The sequence below is a fragment of the Paralichthys olivaceus genome, chromosome 22 (genome assembly GCF_024713975.1).
Source record: "Paralichthys olivaceus isolate ysfri-2021 chromosome 22, ASM2471397v2, whole genome shotgun sequence".
Classification (NCBI taxonomy): domain Eukaryota; kingdom Metazoa; phylum Chordata; class Actinopteri; order Pleuronectiformes; family Paralichthyidae; genus Paralichthys; species Paralichthys olivaceus.
In genome coordinates, this window is record NC_091114.1 from 6,880,263 (window position 1) to 6,896,116 (window position 15,854).

The 15,854-nt window shown below is 43.1% G+C and overlaps 2 protein-coding genes across 3 annotated transcripts in view; both read left to right on the forward strand.

Annotated features, from left to right (window-relative positions):
* dnah2 (dynein, axonemal, heavy chain 2) overlaps nt 1–10,817 on the forward strand; it is a 53,983-nt gene extending 43,166 nt beyond the window's left edge. Inside the window, exons 77-88 of the mRNA XM_069519222.1 lie at nt 225–373; nt 586–769; nt 1,031–1,221; nt 1,376–1,567; nt 1,669–1,853; nt 3,101–3,335; nt 5,132–5,283; nt 6,007–6,121; nt 7,844–8,020; nt 8,604–8,678; nt 9,855–10,005; nt 10,126–10,817. Coding sequence (XP_069375323.1) covers nt 225–373; nt 586–769; nt 1,031–1,221; nt 1,376–1,567; nt 1,669–1,853; nt 3,101–3,335; nt 5,132–5,283; nt 6,007–6,121; nt 7,844–8,020; nt 8,604–8,678; nt 9,855–10,005; nt 10,126–10,280 — 1,961 coding nt within the window. The 3' untranslated portion in view covers nt 10,281–10,817. The remainder of the gene's footprint in view (nt 1–224; nt 374–585; nt 770–1,030; nt 1,222–1,375; nt 1,568–1,668; nt 1,854–3,100; nt 3,336–5,131; nt 5,284–6,006; nt 6,122–7,843; nt 8,021–8,603; nt 8,679–9,854; nt 10,006–10,125) is intronic.
* Nucleotides 10,818–14,633: 3,816 nt separating this feature from the next.
* kdm6ba (lysine (K)-specific demethylase 6B, a) overlaps nt 14,634–15,854 on the forward strand; it is a 93,141-nt gene continuing 91,920 nt past the window's right edge. For both annotated transcript variants that reach the window (XM_069519223.1, XM_069519228.1), the window contains exon 1: nt 14,634–15,228. The gene's annotated coding sequence lies outside the window, so the exon portion shown is untranslated. The remainder of the gene's footprint in view (nt 15,229–15,854) is intronic.

Consider the following 15,854-nt stretch of genomic DNA (forward strand, 5'->3'; position numbering starts at 1 on the left):
TGTGTTCTCTGCTATTTCTGACGCCAGAGAATCTATTAATGTTTGGAATTAGAGAAATTAGATATGACAAAGTTCGGCTGTGTTTTGGAAATATGCTTCGATCCTAATTTTCTTTCAGATGTTCCCCTCGTTAAATCCTTTTTTCACAGCTCTTTTCGTTTCCTTTGCTTTTCATCATCCCTGAATTATCTCGCTCTTCCCTTCTTCTCTGTATTTTTTTCTAGGTGATTGGGAGAACAACTGTAATGATCTCCAGAAGATGCTGATAGTGCGCTCTCTGCGTCAGGACCGTGTCTCTTTCTGCGTCACTTCCTTCATCGTTAACAGCCTTGGCACTCGCTTTGTGGAGCCGCCTGTTCTCGACATGAAGGCTGTGAGTGTCAGCTCTTTTCCAGTTTACCCCATTGCTTTTTTGTTCTTGGGAATTAGTTTCAAGAGAGAATTTTGGCAAATTTACAACATGAATCTCTCAAAATCTTGTCACAAAGATACTGTGAGATGTCAACTGTGTAACACTGTGTTGGCTCATCCATTCTTACTTTCTTTCTTCTTCTTTGCTGACTTTTCTCCCCGTCCTCTCCTCAGGTTGTGGAGGAATCCACCAGCAAAACTCCTCTCATCTTTGTTCTGTCTCCTGGGGTCGACCCAACTGGAGCTCTGCTGAATCTGGCTGAGTCCTCTGGCATGAGCAAGCATTTTCATTTTCTTTCTCTGGGCCAGGGACAGGCCCCCATCGCCAAGAGCATGATTGAAGAGGGCGTCAGAGATGGTACAACACAAATTGCTCTGTCCTTGTTCCCGCTCTTCTGTCTCCAATTTAATTTGTTTATGCACTCCAGTTATTTTTTGCTCACACAATTGTTTGTGTTAGTTTCAAAAGTCTCTTGTTCTTGATAGTGTGCCAAGCACTTGAATTATATTTGTTTGTGTATTTTTTTCTTTCCTTTGGGTTACCACAAAAGTGCCTGAAAACACAAATACTGCTAAAAAGTTACATTGGCGTATTTCAACCACTATTTTGTCTTCACAGGTCACTGGGTATTCCTCGCCAACTGCCACCTCTCTCTGTCATGGATGCCCGACCTGGACAAGCTGGTGGAGCAGCTACAAGTGGAGGAGCCCCACTCAAACTTCAGACTCTGGCTCAGCTCTTCACCACACCCTGAATTCCCCATTACTATCTTGCAGGCCAGCATCAAGATGACCACTGAACCACCAAAGGTACATGTGCTCACACATACAGATTGCCAGACTTAATATACATGTACATGGCAACACAATTGAACAGAAACTTGTCCTATATTGTGGTTTTTTGCCCACATTTACCTTACAGTAAACTATACAACCTTGTGGTAACACTGCTCACTGTCCTCAGGGAGTGAAAGCGAACATGAAGCGACTGTACCAGCTGGTGACGGACACTCAGTTCAACCGCTGCTCAAGACCCGTCTTCTACAGGAAGCTCCTGTTCTCCCTCTGCTTTTTTCACAGTATCCTGCTGGAAAGGAAGAAGTTCCTGCAGCTGGGCTGGAACGTTGTTTATAGCTTCAACGATTCTGACTTCGAGGTGAGGCCCTGTTTCTACCACTCCATTCAGAAGAACCATTTCACTTGTCCTGAGTGTGTTGACTTCAGTCTGTTCGAACCATCTTCTTCATTCTCCCCTAGGTGAGTGAGAATCTGCTGAGTCTGTACCTGGATGAGTACAAGGACATTCCTTGGGATGCTCTGAAGTATCTCATTGCTGGAGTGAACTATGGAGGTCATGTCACTGATGACTGGGACAGACGTCTTCTAACCACATACATCAATGACTACTTCTGTGATGCTGCCATCACGCAGCCCTTCTTCAAGTGAGACACACACACATATTTACTTTGATGCATCTTATTCAATCTTATTCACATACATCCTGTGAATAATTACATTTTCAACAAACGAGAACCAGATATTACATACTAAGACATTTAGAGGATGGCAACGGGTCTTTAAAGAACAAAACAAATAACATCCTTAAGACGTCATGGATGACCTCAAATTCAGAATGGAAGGGTGTTCATTTTGAGGCACGTCACTGTCAAGAGATCATTGTGATAATGTCTCTGCTCTGCCTGACTGTGGAAGAAAAGTTATTTGTTCTGAGATACATTACATTAGTTGTCTGATTCAGGTTAAGTTAATGAATTAAAATCATGCCTTTCCAGCCTGACAGCTAGTTTATGAACATGGGACAATGCAAGTTTACCAATAAGTTGTTTGAGAATGTTAAGTAGTCGTGGTGGTGAGCCACCTGAATGTGCTTATGAAGCAAACTGCGCTGTGTGGCGAAAGTCTTTCAAACTTGGGACAATGGGGATCTAGTCGGTGGAATCTAACAAACGTAAATGTGTTTACTTGGAACAAGTGTTTTTTTACTTTTGGTGTGTATTTCCATTGCCAGTTTGGTTTATAAATTGAATTTAGTATTAAAAGGTCTTTAAAATTCTTAAATTGAACTTATACCTGTAGTTACATAATCAGCTCTTCAAATGAGTCAGTCCCACTGTTTCCTCGTAGAAACAAGCTTTAGCTCCCCTCAAGTTGCAGAGTGCCAGCACTACCAAGTGGACAAACGGATTATTACAACAAATGAAATGCAGACAGAATGTGGTACTTGATGACAGATAGGAGCTCAGGTTTTTTTGTTGTTTAGTTTTATTACTTGTGCAGATGCTGTGTCCACACCTTTCATCTCTATTCAACCCCTTTATCAACAATATAAAACCTTAAGTACATCAGTTAAAATTAACAGGGATCAGAAATAAAGGACTGTACATGATTTAAATGTATAATGATCACAGGACATTGAAAACACTATCACTTGCCCCTATTACACTCAATTCCATGAGATGAGAGGAAAATAATCACTACAGGGAAGTTGGGTCATGCCTACATGGGCAGGAGAGAAAAGAAAAAGCAATACATATGCAATATGCATATGCAAATAAATTAAGTCAAGAACATGCTGATCACCTTTTTTTCCCTTTTTCCATTACCATTGTCCGTAAATGCCATTTATATCACTGACCTTGTTCTCTATCACCTCCTCTTTCTCTGTCAGGTTGTCCTCCTTGAACCCCTACTACATCCCCCGTGATGGATCCCAGTCCTCACACAAGACATTTATCAGCATGCTTCCGTCCACTGAGCACCCCGAAGTGTTTGGCCAGCACCCCAATGCCGACATTGCCAGTCAGATCGCTGAGACCAGAAGGCTGTTTGACACCCTGCTCTCCCTGCAGCCCCAGGTCACCAGCCCCTCTAGTGCCAGGGCTGGGCCAAGTCGAGAGGAGAAGGTAAGCGGGATGCAAGGTGTTAGAAAGGGAGGGTTTAGAAGATGAAGATATATAAAGATAGACTATATGACAGCTCCCATAAATTAAGCCAAATCAACTCTTTCTCCTTCTGGTGGCAGGCCCCTCTACTCCTCAATGTTAGTAGAATGGGAATGAACCAAACAAAATAGTTAAAGTACATGTTAAATACATTTCTGTCCTTTTAGGTAGTTCTTATCACAATGATGTTTGTGTTTTTCCACTAAGTTTGGTTTTATTTTGTTATTTGATGCTAAAAAATAGGGTGAAATGTGACGTGATTGACAGCTTACACAGCATTGGTTGAGCTTAGGTATTGGCCAGACCTCTATACTGCGGCTACACACAATGATCACTAGATCAACACTTTATTGTTGAGTATAATAGACTGGCATTTGATAAGATTAATCATCATTGAGAAGTTTATGGACATACAGTATAGTTTTTTATAGCTTATGCATAGAGACAAATTAAAAACATATGTATGTAAGTAGAATGTCAGCTTTCTGTCCCTTGTCTAATTATCTTTATTGTCTTTGGCATTAAGTTGAGATCCATATGAGACTTCCAAAAAATCCATCTATTGATGTATATTATATATGAATATATAAATGCTGATATATGCTGTAATATTCCAGCCTGTAGCTCAGCCCTATCTGCCCATTTTTTCATGGTTGCTCTGATTAAAACCTGATAGGCATATAAAATCCCACCTGTTAGTCAGTTCTCTCAGTCACCTTGGAGACAGCTATTCATCTTAATACAGAAATAACAACGCTGACATCATAGTGAGATTGAATGCTGTGAAGTAGAAATCCTGTAAAACAAGATGCAGGGAGAACCTTAAGTATCTACTGGCATATTTAAGAAATGATTTGTGTATAATCTGTGTTGTAAGAGTCTTTGGCCTGGCAAACAGATCTGTTTTTGTATCAAACTGATTTAATACATGGTTATCCCACTCAGGTGACATTTAAAAAAATATCTAATCACCTGTTATTGGAATGTTTTGTACTTGGGTTTAAATGCGTTGATTGATTATAGCCACTGGGGTCAAGCCAGAATTAGAGTGACGCTTGCGAGCTAATTCAGGCAGGCAGCTGGAGCTCCACTGCTCTAATCATGTGACATGCCACACAATCCGCTGTCATAAACACCCTCCCAATTCAGCGGTCTATTTAAGCTGCAAAGATTTCCCATCTCTCCCTTTACATGTCGATGCCTCTGCTGCCCTACGTCACTCACTGCCTGTTTATTTAGGCCCTCCACCACCCCAGCATCCACCTGTAGGCTCTTACAGGGGGCTTAACGATATTTGCACATCACTCTTCATTATATATGTGTTTATATATAGGATTGTGTTGAAGTCGAGGCCTGCAAGCCAAACTCTAACTATGTTTGGCTGCTGCACTAAATATGTCAAACGCGAGTTGTCTCACTTAAAGCATTATCTCTCATGGTTCCTCTGGAAACATTTGCCAGTTCTGTGTTTTCCATTGAAACAACCTGTTGTATGACTGGTCTTTGTTTAGCAGTGGCAGTAGTTTCTCTGTTATAAATATGCTTTACATGCTACGGTAGTGTAATAGCCCCTAATAGGAGTCTAACTGATGACTGTCAGTGATTTGCCAGCAGAAGCTATATATGAGTCTTAGCCTGAGCTTATGTAAGTGATTTGATTTTATGCAGCTCCATGATCTGACTGTGTCGGTCTGACTTGCCTTTGTATGTTAACAAATCTCATCTGCTTTTCTACTTTGTTTCACTGGTGCTTCCAGGTATTAGAGCTGTTGGCAGACATTCGTGGGAAGATTCCAGCATTGATTAACTACGAGGGCACAAAGTCCCTCCTCCAGGACAACTCTTCACCTCTCAATGTGGTGCTGCTCCAAGAGATCCAGAGATACAACTCACTGCTGGAAACCATCACGTATGACCTCTCTCTCTGTGGATCAATGTTCTTTCCTTCTGTCTTTCTTTTTGTCTTGTTCAGCTGGCTGTTTACCAGTTTAATTAGAGATGACGTACAGGGCGTAACGTAAGAGCAGGGTGAAAGTAGGTTGAAACTCTCCTTAACTGGATATCAGCCTTCCAGCTGTAGCAGAAGGTGATGTTAGCCAGGCACAAACTCACTGGAATTATTTAGAAAAAGAAGCTGACTGTTGTCTATATTGACCTAACATTTACAATGTGCTTTGTTGGAAAAGCAATAAGGGTATTTTATTGGATTTTCTGCAGCCAGCTGGTGTCCCTTATTTCCGGCACTTGATCTTTTAGTGCTACTGGACCGTGCAGACTTACTCTCACCCCTCTATAAGAGGGAGATAACCAACCAGGAATTTGGAAAACAAACCTGCAACACGAGGAGGCACTAGCATCCAAGATCTAAAACAGCAACGAACAGCACAACAATATAGTTACAGAAATAATCAAATATCATTACTGTCACAACTCAGGCAATATGATGTTGCTTGAGTTGAAACCTACCTAAAATTAATATGTTGGACAATTACCCAGCCTGCTTGTTTTTGGGTCTCTATGTCTGAGTGCTGGGTAATTCCAGAAGTTCGAGGTTAGGAAGCAGTGACGACTAAGCAGCTACGATAACAGGGGGTTAATATCACTAATGTTCAACTGTGTGTGTCTGTGCTAGTTTGTCCCTGCTGGAGCTGGAGAAAGCGATCAAAGGCTTAGTGGTGATGTCATCCAGCTTGGAGGAGACCTTCAGCTGCATCTATGACGCTCGTGTGCCACCGCTCTGGGAGAAGGTGCCAGACACACACACACACACACACTCCGTTTTTTAACACACATTCTCCAATGTTTTACTGCCTTCATTTATTCTCTGATGTTTGAAGTGTTCTCGACCTCTCACTTGTTCTAATATACAATAAATAAATCACACACAGTGAGACCACCTCCTGAAGTGAGAAGTGAGAATGCACCTGCTGCCTTCCTCTACTTACTTAAAGTGGTGAGACTCAGACAAGAAGGAAGGAGTGCTTCTATGATCAATAATGTTGAGACTGCACTCTCTTTGGAGTGCACTAAAATAACACAAGACAAAAAACTATGCTGAGTAGAGATTGAATTTAAAAAAAGAATGCTTTGATAAAGGGAGCAAAGCATGACACCTAAGATAAACAGCAAAACAGATAGAGCCTTTTATTGGCTTGGCTGTACTTTATAATCAAGAGTATTTCTATGTGAGGGTCATTTTTCATGACTTATTCTGACTATATTTGAGGTTTTTTTTAGGTCTTTCTAACTAAAACAAATATGACAGATTTCTGTTGTGAGGAGCGTTCAGGATTGTTGTGTATTGATCTCGTGATTGTGATCAGATCAACGCTCATCTCTCCTGCTGTCTTCACCCAGTCCAGCAGCTGCAGGCCTGTCTCTGTACTGACTCACTGGTCTGTTATTAAGGGTGTATTTATCCATCACTCTGCCCGGCTGCACAGACACACATTTATTGTTCTCCTCTTGCTATGTCCAACCACAGACACACACACACACACACACACACACACACACAGTGATGGGGCTCTGGCAGCAGTCCAGCTGTCATTCTGTCCAAATGCTCCATTCTGGCTTCATTATCACTGGACCTCTCTTTACAGTGGAGAGAGAACACAGGGTGCTGTCAGCTCGGGTCAAGGGGCTAGAAAAGATTCTGGCTACTGTTCAAGTGTGTGTGTGTGTGTGTGTGTGTGTGTCCACTGAGAGTCATTTGGGGCACATTGTGTTTATCTTGAAGTGCCTCATTCTATCCTCATTACAGACTGTGCAAGAAAGCATGTATGCATATGTATTTGTAACTTTATGTGTGTTTGTGCACATGCATGCATCAGTGAGTAGTTGTTGATCAGGTGGATACCTTGTTCCTCAGTGGCTGAACAAAGCCTGTGTGTGTGGACTAATCGTAGTGTAATAGACAAAGTAAACCTTCCAAGTCCTGTTCCAAACCCTGATCTCATTGTGCTCTGGCTCGGGGCTTATTACTGCTGGATGTACTGTGTGTGCACCTGTGTGTGTGCGTGCGTGTGTCTTTCCATTTTAGGAGTATTGGAAAGCTATTAGGGCTGCTGCCCCCAGCTGAACTTCTCTCTTCTATCCCAGTCACTTGTCTAACACTGTTAAGATTTATGATGTGAAATTGCTCTGCTCACCAGTAAGTGTCATTTCTGTTTTGATGAGGACATTTTCGCTCTGTAATGTCATGAATCTCATTTTAAGATTCTAAAATGTTGATATAATTATGTTATTATCGTAATTGTGAATCATTTTACGGTTCCTCCTTCCCACATCCCTTCACGTGTGTTGGTAAGACTTGCAGGCCATCAGTTCTCAGTACTTATTGCTTTGTACTGAGCTTTTTCACATTATGTGTAGCTGCCAACAGCTGGAAGCATGAAATGACTGTAGATTTGCCGTCTCTCTTTCTCTCTCTCTCTCACTCACTCACTCTCTCACTCTCTGTCCACTAGACATACCCCTCACTGAAGCCTCTGGCAGCGTGGACCAGGGATCTTTGCCAGCGAGTCGATCAGTTAGCACGCTGGGCAGAGACGGCCCAGCCCCCCAACTTGTTCTGGCTCTCTGGCTTCACCTTTCCAAACGGTTTCCTCACCGCCGTGCTGCAGTCTTACGCTCGACAGCATAACGTGAGTCACATTCACAGAGCCGGAGAGACGCTTTCATGAGCTTACACTGGTACACTTACTACTGTTGGATAGTCTTGTTTGAGATTTTATATTTCTGAATTTACCCAGGTTGCTTTTAAAAGGGACTCTATTTGATTTTACAACTCAAGGTTGAACTGGAAAATTAACTAAATTAAAACTACAGCAGGTTTTCATGACAGCTACTATTCATTTTTTCTCAGTTAATGGGAAGGCAATGTGTTCCATGTTTAATCTTCACTGCCTGGGAAACAGATGCTGATGCAGTCGTGGTCATTTTCAGACACACACTAATGTCCCTCCCCGTGCTGCTCAGGCTAATGCAACCTGTTACTTAAACACTATTTTCCCTGTGTCCTTTGAGTCCCTACATTCATCTCTGCCTCTTAGCATTTCACAGCCCTCAACCACCACAAAAAACAGTTTATCCAACAGATATGTATTCATACCTGGTTATTTGGGAAAAAGACTTTTAATATAGCTCTGTTTCAATAAACGTAGATCTTCTTGAGTTATAAGGAACATGTCTTGTCCACCCAACAGTTAATGTTTTGTGATTTTGCAGATATCAGTGGACACGTTGTCCTGGGAGGCTACTGTATCCACTTTAGATGACAGCAACCTCCTGTACCCGCCCAAGGTGACTCCCCACACACACATACATTTCCATAAAGGTTTCCAAAAGCCTGCCAACAGTCCACCTTTTCCTTTTTCGTTAAGCTGTCAGCGCCACTTTCCATCACATTTTTCATTTCGACATCGACAGTGTGGGTGTGGGTTCAGAGCAGCACGCCACTTTGTGCCTTTTTTCTCATTCCACAAATCTGCTCTCACATTTTAATCTATATACCAAGCAGTTTTTAATGCAAATGTTGACAGTGAGGTCAAATGTTTTCATGTGTCTTGTTGCTCCCACTCCAGAATTTCGGTTATTGTAACCCTTTACTTCTCACTTACTTCACATTGTTGGATTCGTCACTGTATGAATTCCTCTGTCTAAACTTAACTTTTCTTTCTTGCCTCTCTTCCCTGTCCTTCCATTCTTCAACTTCCCTCCCTCTTTTTTTCCCTCTTCCCTCCACCATATTTCCCTTTTTGCCCTTCTCTTCCCTTGCTCTCGTGACCCACTGCTTCCCATTCTTTTTTCATTTCTGTGTCGCTTCGGTTATTCCTCTTCAATTTCCTTCCTTTTATCCTCTCTCCTCCATCTTCCTCTTTGCCTATTCCTTCTTTTCTCCTGCAGCCTTCTCTCTTGTTTTCAACCCTCCCTCTCATCTCCCCTCCAAGTTGCTTTAACTACTTTGCATGGCTGTTTGTCATCAACATTTTTGAAAGCTGTTTGTAAAACGTCAGCTCCGAACAAGTGTATACGCTGGCTCATAGACTTTATGTAAAGATGGACAGTGCGTCACCATTTCCTCCCAATATCCGAGATTAAGACAAAATATTCCAGATATGAATGCTGCCATCTTGGATGTGTGCTGATTTATGCGCCAGTCAGCCTCAAAATGTCAGTCATGAAGTTTCACTCTGTTTTTATCGCATCAGTTAACTTGGATATAAATCAGTGTGAATAGAACTACCTAAAATCATAGTAACCATTTTTTATTTTTATATTTGAACTGTACTTTAACTTTTTTTGTTTGGTCCGTCTCTTAACATGGAGGATGCAGGGTTTATGGCCCATTCTGCAGTCAGCCACCAGGGGCGATCCAGACACTTTGGCCTCACTTTAGGGGAGCTGTCATGTCGTCTATCTTTATGCACAGTTCCTCGTCTTACTAGTTTCCCTGTTTATGTCTCCTCCCCCCTCAAGGATGGGGTCTTTGTGCGAGGTTTGTTCCTGGAGGGGGCTGGTTGGGACAAGAAGAACTCCTGTCTGGTGGAAGCTGAGCCCATGCAGATGTTCTGTCCCATGCCCACCATCCACTTCAAACCTGTGGAGAACCGCAAGAAGATGGGCAAAGGTGACTGGAATTTCCTTACTGCATCCCACCCACTGTGTTACCATCTTCCTCTCCTTGTATTTTTACATTGCCCTGTGATTCCACTGTCTCAACTCGGTTTCTTTCTGTGTGTGTGTGCAGCTTTGTACCTGTGTCCCTGTTACTACTTCCCAGTGCGGTCAGGCAGGGCCGGGCAAGCATCTTTTGTGGTCGGAATAAAGCTTAAATCTGGAGCTGCGACCCCAGACCACTGGATCAAGAGAGGAACTGCTCTTCTGATGAGCCTGGACATTTAAAGGCCTTAACACACACTTCTCATTCTCATCATTCTCATCCCTCCTGCATCTCCTATCTGCCACTCTCTCCAGTCAGCTCTCTTCTTCCTCTCTCTATCTCTTTGTGCCACATCTGGTCTGAGCAGCAATAACAGCCCCTCACAGGCTCTCTGCCCTCTTTATTTATCCATCCATCCCTGCATCCCTCTCTTCCCCGCCCCTCCTTGGCATGGCAGCCTGTCATTAGTTCTGAGCTCAGACTCATGGCTTTAATTTTGGCCTGCTTGCGTTTCTGCCTCCGGCCATTTTGTTTCTGCTTTCTTTACATGGCTCAACTGTTTGCATGATTCTTAAGAGATAGTATTTGTGCATCCTAAAGAATTAAGAGACGTGCATCTCCGTTGTGTGACTGTGTATCCTGGATGCACCTGTGTCAGTATGCAGAGATAGACAGAGATCTCTCAAGTATGTGTTTGTGTGAACAGGCCATGAATTATTAGTGTGTTGTGTATCAGCCAGTCAAAATAGATAAAAAAAATAAATTAACTATTTCTCTAATGAGTGTGTACAGTATATGTATTGTAGGTACCTCTCCAGGCCCCCAGCTTGGCAGATTATGGAAACATACTACCACAAGTTTAACATATAATCAAAGTTTTAGATACAGTGAGAAAAATTTTAAGAAAAGTGAGATCTGAAAAATAAAACATTACATATGATTTTTTACATTTGACACTTTTATGCAAAGCGACCTTCAATAAGTGCATTCAACCATGAGGGAACAAACCTTGAACAGCAAGAATCATGTAAGTACAATTTGCTCCAAAAAAGCCAAACTACAAGTGCTACATGTAAGTGCAATATAAAAGTTCAACCTGCAATCTTTTATTATGTTTATAAATATATACACCAGAGTTAAAGATGGTTATAAGACATCATCTCCTTAACCATTGTGTAGTCGGAAGCAATGTGTCTTTCTATATAACACTGTTAACATTTATGACATGTGCGAAATGTTGTGCCAGCAGCTCTGCTAACCAGTAAGTGTCATTTCTGTTTTTGATGCAGACATTTGTGATTCTTTCTTTGCTTTGGTCTGTTTGTACATTTAATGCAGTATTTTCAATTTTCATTTTGTGCTTTGTAAAGTTGAGACTGACATCTCATTTAAGACCTACATGAGCTATACTGCAGTCAGCCACCAGGGGCGATCCAGACACTTTGGCCTTACTTTTGGGGAGCTGTCATCTTTATGCACAGTTCCTCGTCTTACTTGTTTCCCTGTTTATGTCTCCTCCCCCCTCAAGGATGGGGTCTTTGTGCGAGGTTTGTTCCTGGAGGGGGCTGGTTGGGACAAGAAGAACTCCTGTCTGGTGGAAGCTGAGCCCATGCAGATGTTCTGTCCCATGCCCACCATCCACTTCAAACCTGTGGAGAACCGCAAGAAGATGGGCAAAGGTGACAGGAATTTCCTTACTGCATCCCACCCACTGTGTTGCCATCTTCCTCTCCTTCTCCTCCTGTTTTTTTGCATTGCCCTGTGATTCCCCTCCTAACTCTGTTTCTTTCTGTGTGTGTATGTGTGTGTGTGGCATGCACAGTTTTCTTACCTGTGTCTCTGTTACTACTTCCCAGTGCGGTCGGGCAGGGCCGGGTGAGCATCTTTTGTGATCGGCCTAAAACTCAAATCCGGAGCTGCGACCCCAGACCACTGGATCAAGAGATGAACTACTCTTCTGATGAGCCTGGAAAGATAAAGGCCTTAACTAAACACACACACACTCACACATTGTCTGACACTTCTGTTTATTATTTATTGTTGTAGCTGTTTATTACTTTACATGCAGTTTTAAAACATGATATTTGTGATGTTAACGTTGTAAAAGCCAAATAAACAGCAAATGAGATTTTAAATTTCCAACACTTGCTATCTGCGAAGCTTGTTTACACCTGGGGTTTAGCAATAAATACTCTTAGTCATTCTTTGTCACTGTGAAAGTTGGCCCGACACTATTCTGGTAAGTTCCTTTTCTTCTCCTCTCTTTTCCTTTTTTTCCCCTCTGTCAGGTCTGACCGATTATTCACTCCTCTCCACAGCCCTGCATCATTATTTCCATGCTGACCCCCTTTTATCCTGCTCAAACATACACTGGGAATAGTTTCCTACCGTGAAGTGTTGTGTTTTACTGGAAACTTGCTCTTTTGTAACATCTGGTTCAAGTGGCTGTCTGGTAATGTAAGTGTGGTGCTCAGTGAATTCCTTAGTAATCTGATGAGCTTTTATGCGTCGTCATCTTATTGTGACAGCAGAAATGACAAAGCACTTAAGTGATAGACAATTTGGGGATATGAATAAAATATGTGCAAATTAAACATTAAATTACGCCATCGTAGATTAGGAATAAACTGAATTTCCGGATTTATTTTTTATGAAATAAACCCTCTTCCTGTCTTTAAGCACTAATTACCAGACACCCATGTAACTAGTTGTTTACATCTTCAAAACCAAAGAATTATATTTTTATTTTGGGAAAAATTAGATGAGCCCTTTCTTTGTGCCAGTCGAATACACTAATTTCCACACAGTGAGAACACACACGCAGGCACATGTGAAAGCAAACAGTGCAGTCAATCAAGGTGAGGTAAAGGATATTTTTATGCTAATTTGCATTTCCCCAAGCTGGATAAAAGAGGACAGAGGGAGGGAGCAACTGAAGGAGAAATAAACCTATTCAAACAAATGAATTCTAATGAAGCTTCCCAGACAAGACGTTTGGAGTCAGCATTGTGAGAGAGAAGGCCTGGACTTCCCCACTGGAAAGGACTCAGCCCAAACTCCTGAAAGGGAGGGAGAGAAAAACAAGAGAACGACCCTGGAGAAAGTGAGCCGGGAGGAAGAATGGTCCAGTAATGAGAGAGGGAAACCAGAGGGAGGTGGGGCCTGAGTTCAAGGTTGTATTCAGACTTAAGGATTGTCCCCCTGAAAGACCCAACACAGACTTCCTCAGGGTTTAAGAGCTTCTTTATCAGACCCAGGTCTGTGTGGGTCTCTGGTGGTCTCTGGTTGGGTGGGAGATGGAGGGGGGCACTCACAGCAACATGTTGAATTCAAATTCAAATCGGCTTATTCTCAGGCCTGGCTGTACAAAAATATCAGACTAGGGAGGTGTTATTTTATGGATGAAAGCCTCAGTTAAAATGAACTAGAATGTAAATGTAGTGCGGAAACATTTTCAACATGAGAGAGAGCGGCTGTTCTAAACCTGCGTTAGTGTTAATGCTCCGGAGCTACTTCAGAATTATTCCCTGTCATTAGTGAGTCCTCCTCAAACAGTTCTACAGTACACTGTCACTTGTTGAGTGTTTGTGTGCTGGATGTTGTGTGCACAGCTTTTTTAGAACCAGTCTATGGTGCACAGCGAAGTTAGAAAACTTTGTGTTCATCTCACCTGGTTTATCTGCATTGAAGATTCGATGAAACTGAATTAGTTTTATTACTTTTCACTTGTATCGTATTTTAGAATTAGAATTTAGATTAGTAGTAATATCTGTGTAATATGTTTGATTTGTGTATTCCAGGACAGTAATACAGTGTCAAAAGATGGTGGCTGCTTAAAAAAAGGTGCTGTGATCACGCAATTTTCTGTTTATCATTTTGCACGAGGTGGTTACTGTTCAGTCTTTATTTCAGAGCCAAGGTCTTCAGGAGCTCCCAGTCCGCAGAAATATTTATTTCTTGAGGTCACTGGAAGCCAACTCCTTCCATCTGCTTATCCGCTCAGAAACAGGCTCGTCAAAAAAAATCCTACATTCTGGAGGAATGTTGAGGACGTATGTCTGTAATAAGAGAATCCAAAGTTTATCATGGGGAAGGTGTTGATTTGAAAATCTACAGCTTTAGAGGTCAAGCAGTTGGACATGATACTGTCTTCTAAAGGACATAGTATCAGTCAGATGAAACCAGGCTGCAGGTGGGGATCCCCCGAGCCCCCCTGAGAGCTCCATGGGTTTACCTTCACTTTGATCTCCCAGCAAGCTCCTGCCCTAGTTCTCAAGTTTCCTGGGAAATTACAAGATTACCAAACATGTCCAAGCATCAACTTCTGATTCCTGGAGTGGCTCTTGGCCCTTTCAGTCAAGTCACTGCTCCCAACTGAGCTTGACTCTGGAGCCAAATAGTTACAAGGGGGAAAACCTGGGGTCCAGTTGTTCTCTATTGAATAGTAGTTAATAATGGAATTTGGGCAAGTTGTACAGTGTGTTTGCCAGTGACTGTGGAGGCGGGGCGGCTAATGTCCAAGACTCTTCCACCGAAAATAAACCTGCATGAGGGAAGAGAGGGAAGGAGAGAGAGAGGGAGAGGAGGGAGGGAGAGGAGGAGGAAGGGAACCAGCCTTTCAACGGGGACAGAAGGGAAAGAGAGTCTCCGTTTCAATGGAATAAAAACTGCGCAATTTCTTGAAGGACTGCCTGCTCGGAATCGCGGCGGACCGTGCCTCTCTGGGAAACGGATATCAGCGGGGTTTTTTGGGGGGATCCAGGGTAACCGTGCCCACTGCGACCCTCGCTGCCTCCCCAGCCCACAGACCAGGAGCGGGCGATTTTTGGCCAGATGGTCTTCAGAAGGAGGAAAAGAGCTGTGCAACGGTTTGGAAAGGCGATGTGACTGTGCAGAGATGCGAGATCAGTGATGAGTCTATCAATCATGTCTTGCTCATGGGCGAACATTTCCTCAGCCTGGACTCGGATCTATCTGCGTAAACACACACAGCTCCTGCTCCCTGTGTCGACGATTGCACCTATGGATGTTAAATGGGCTTTCATATTTTTTTTTTTAGGGGGGAGAGGTATTTTAGGGGGCTGCGTCATCCATGGCGATGGAGTGCTTTGCAGATTTTCCACTATTTCTCTGTCTGAACAGGGAGCGCGGCGCCTCCCCAGCTGATTTTTGGGGGATTGTACATAAAAGGTAAGCATGATGCATTACTCTTATCACATGTGAGGCTGTGTTACCTAAGAACTGTAGCAGGGAGGGGTGGGGGTGGGGGGGGGTGAGACTCCATTGGATACAACCTGAACTACAATATCCTGTCATAAATCCTCCAGGACACGCGATCAACATGCGAGCACGAGCACAAACCAGGATTTGTTGCATCAGACACGAGGCTGTGCTGTGGTCGGATCGCGTTGCACGAACAAACACACACATGGCCACACATGTGTAACTTCACACACGTAGGGTGGATAAGTTTGGACACTGCAGCGGGATCATGTGGCAGATGTTTCATAACCCAAATTCGTAACACAACAGCCGCCGGTGATGTCATGTTTTTTTACGGTCAGGCTGGAGGAGTTTACGGGAAGGTGGCTCCGGAGGTTGGCGATGTCGCAATCGCCCGCTGTTGATCTCGGAACACACGTTTAGTGCGATGCACGGGGGAGAGACGGGGGATCTGCGTCCGTGGGTGTGATGCGATGTGCGTGGTCGTGATGTTTCACGGATCAGGAGCGTGAGCGGCTGAATGAAGCCAGGGAACGAGCCCAGGAAGGAGTGTCGCATTTTCGCTCAGAAATGTCATGTGGTGAAGTTGTGGC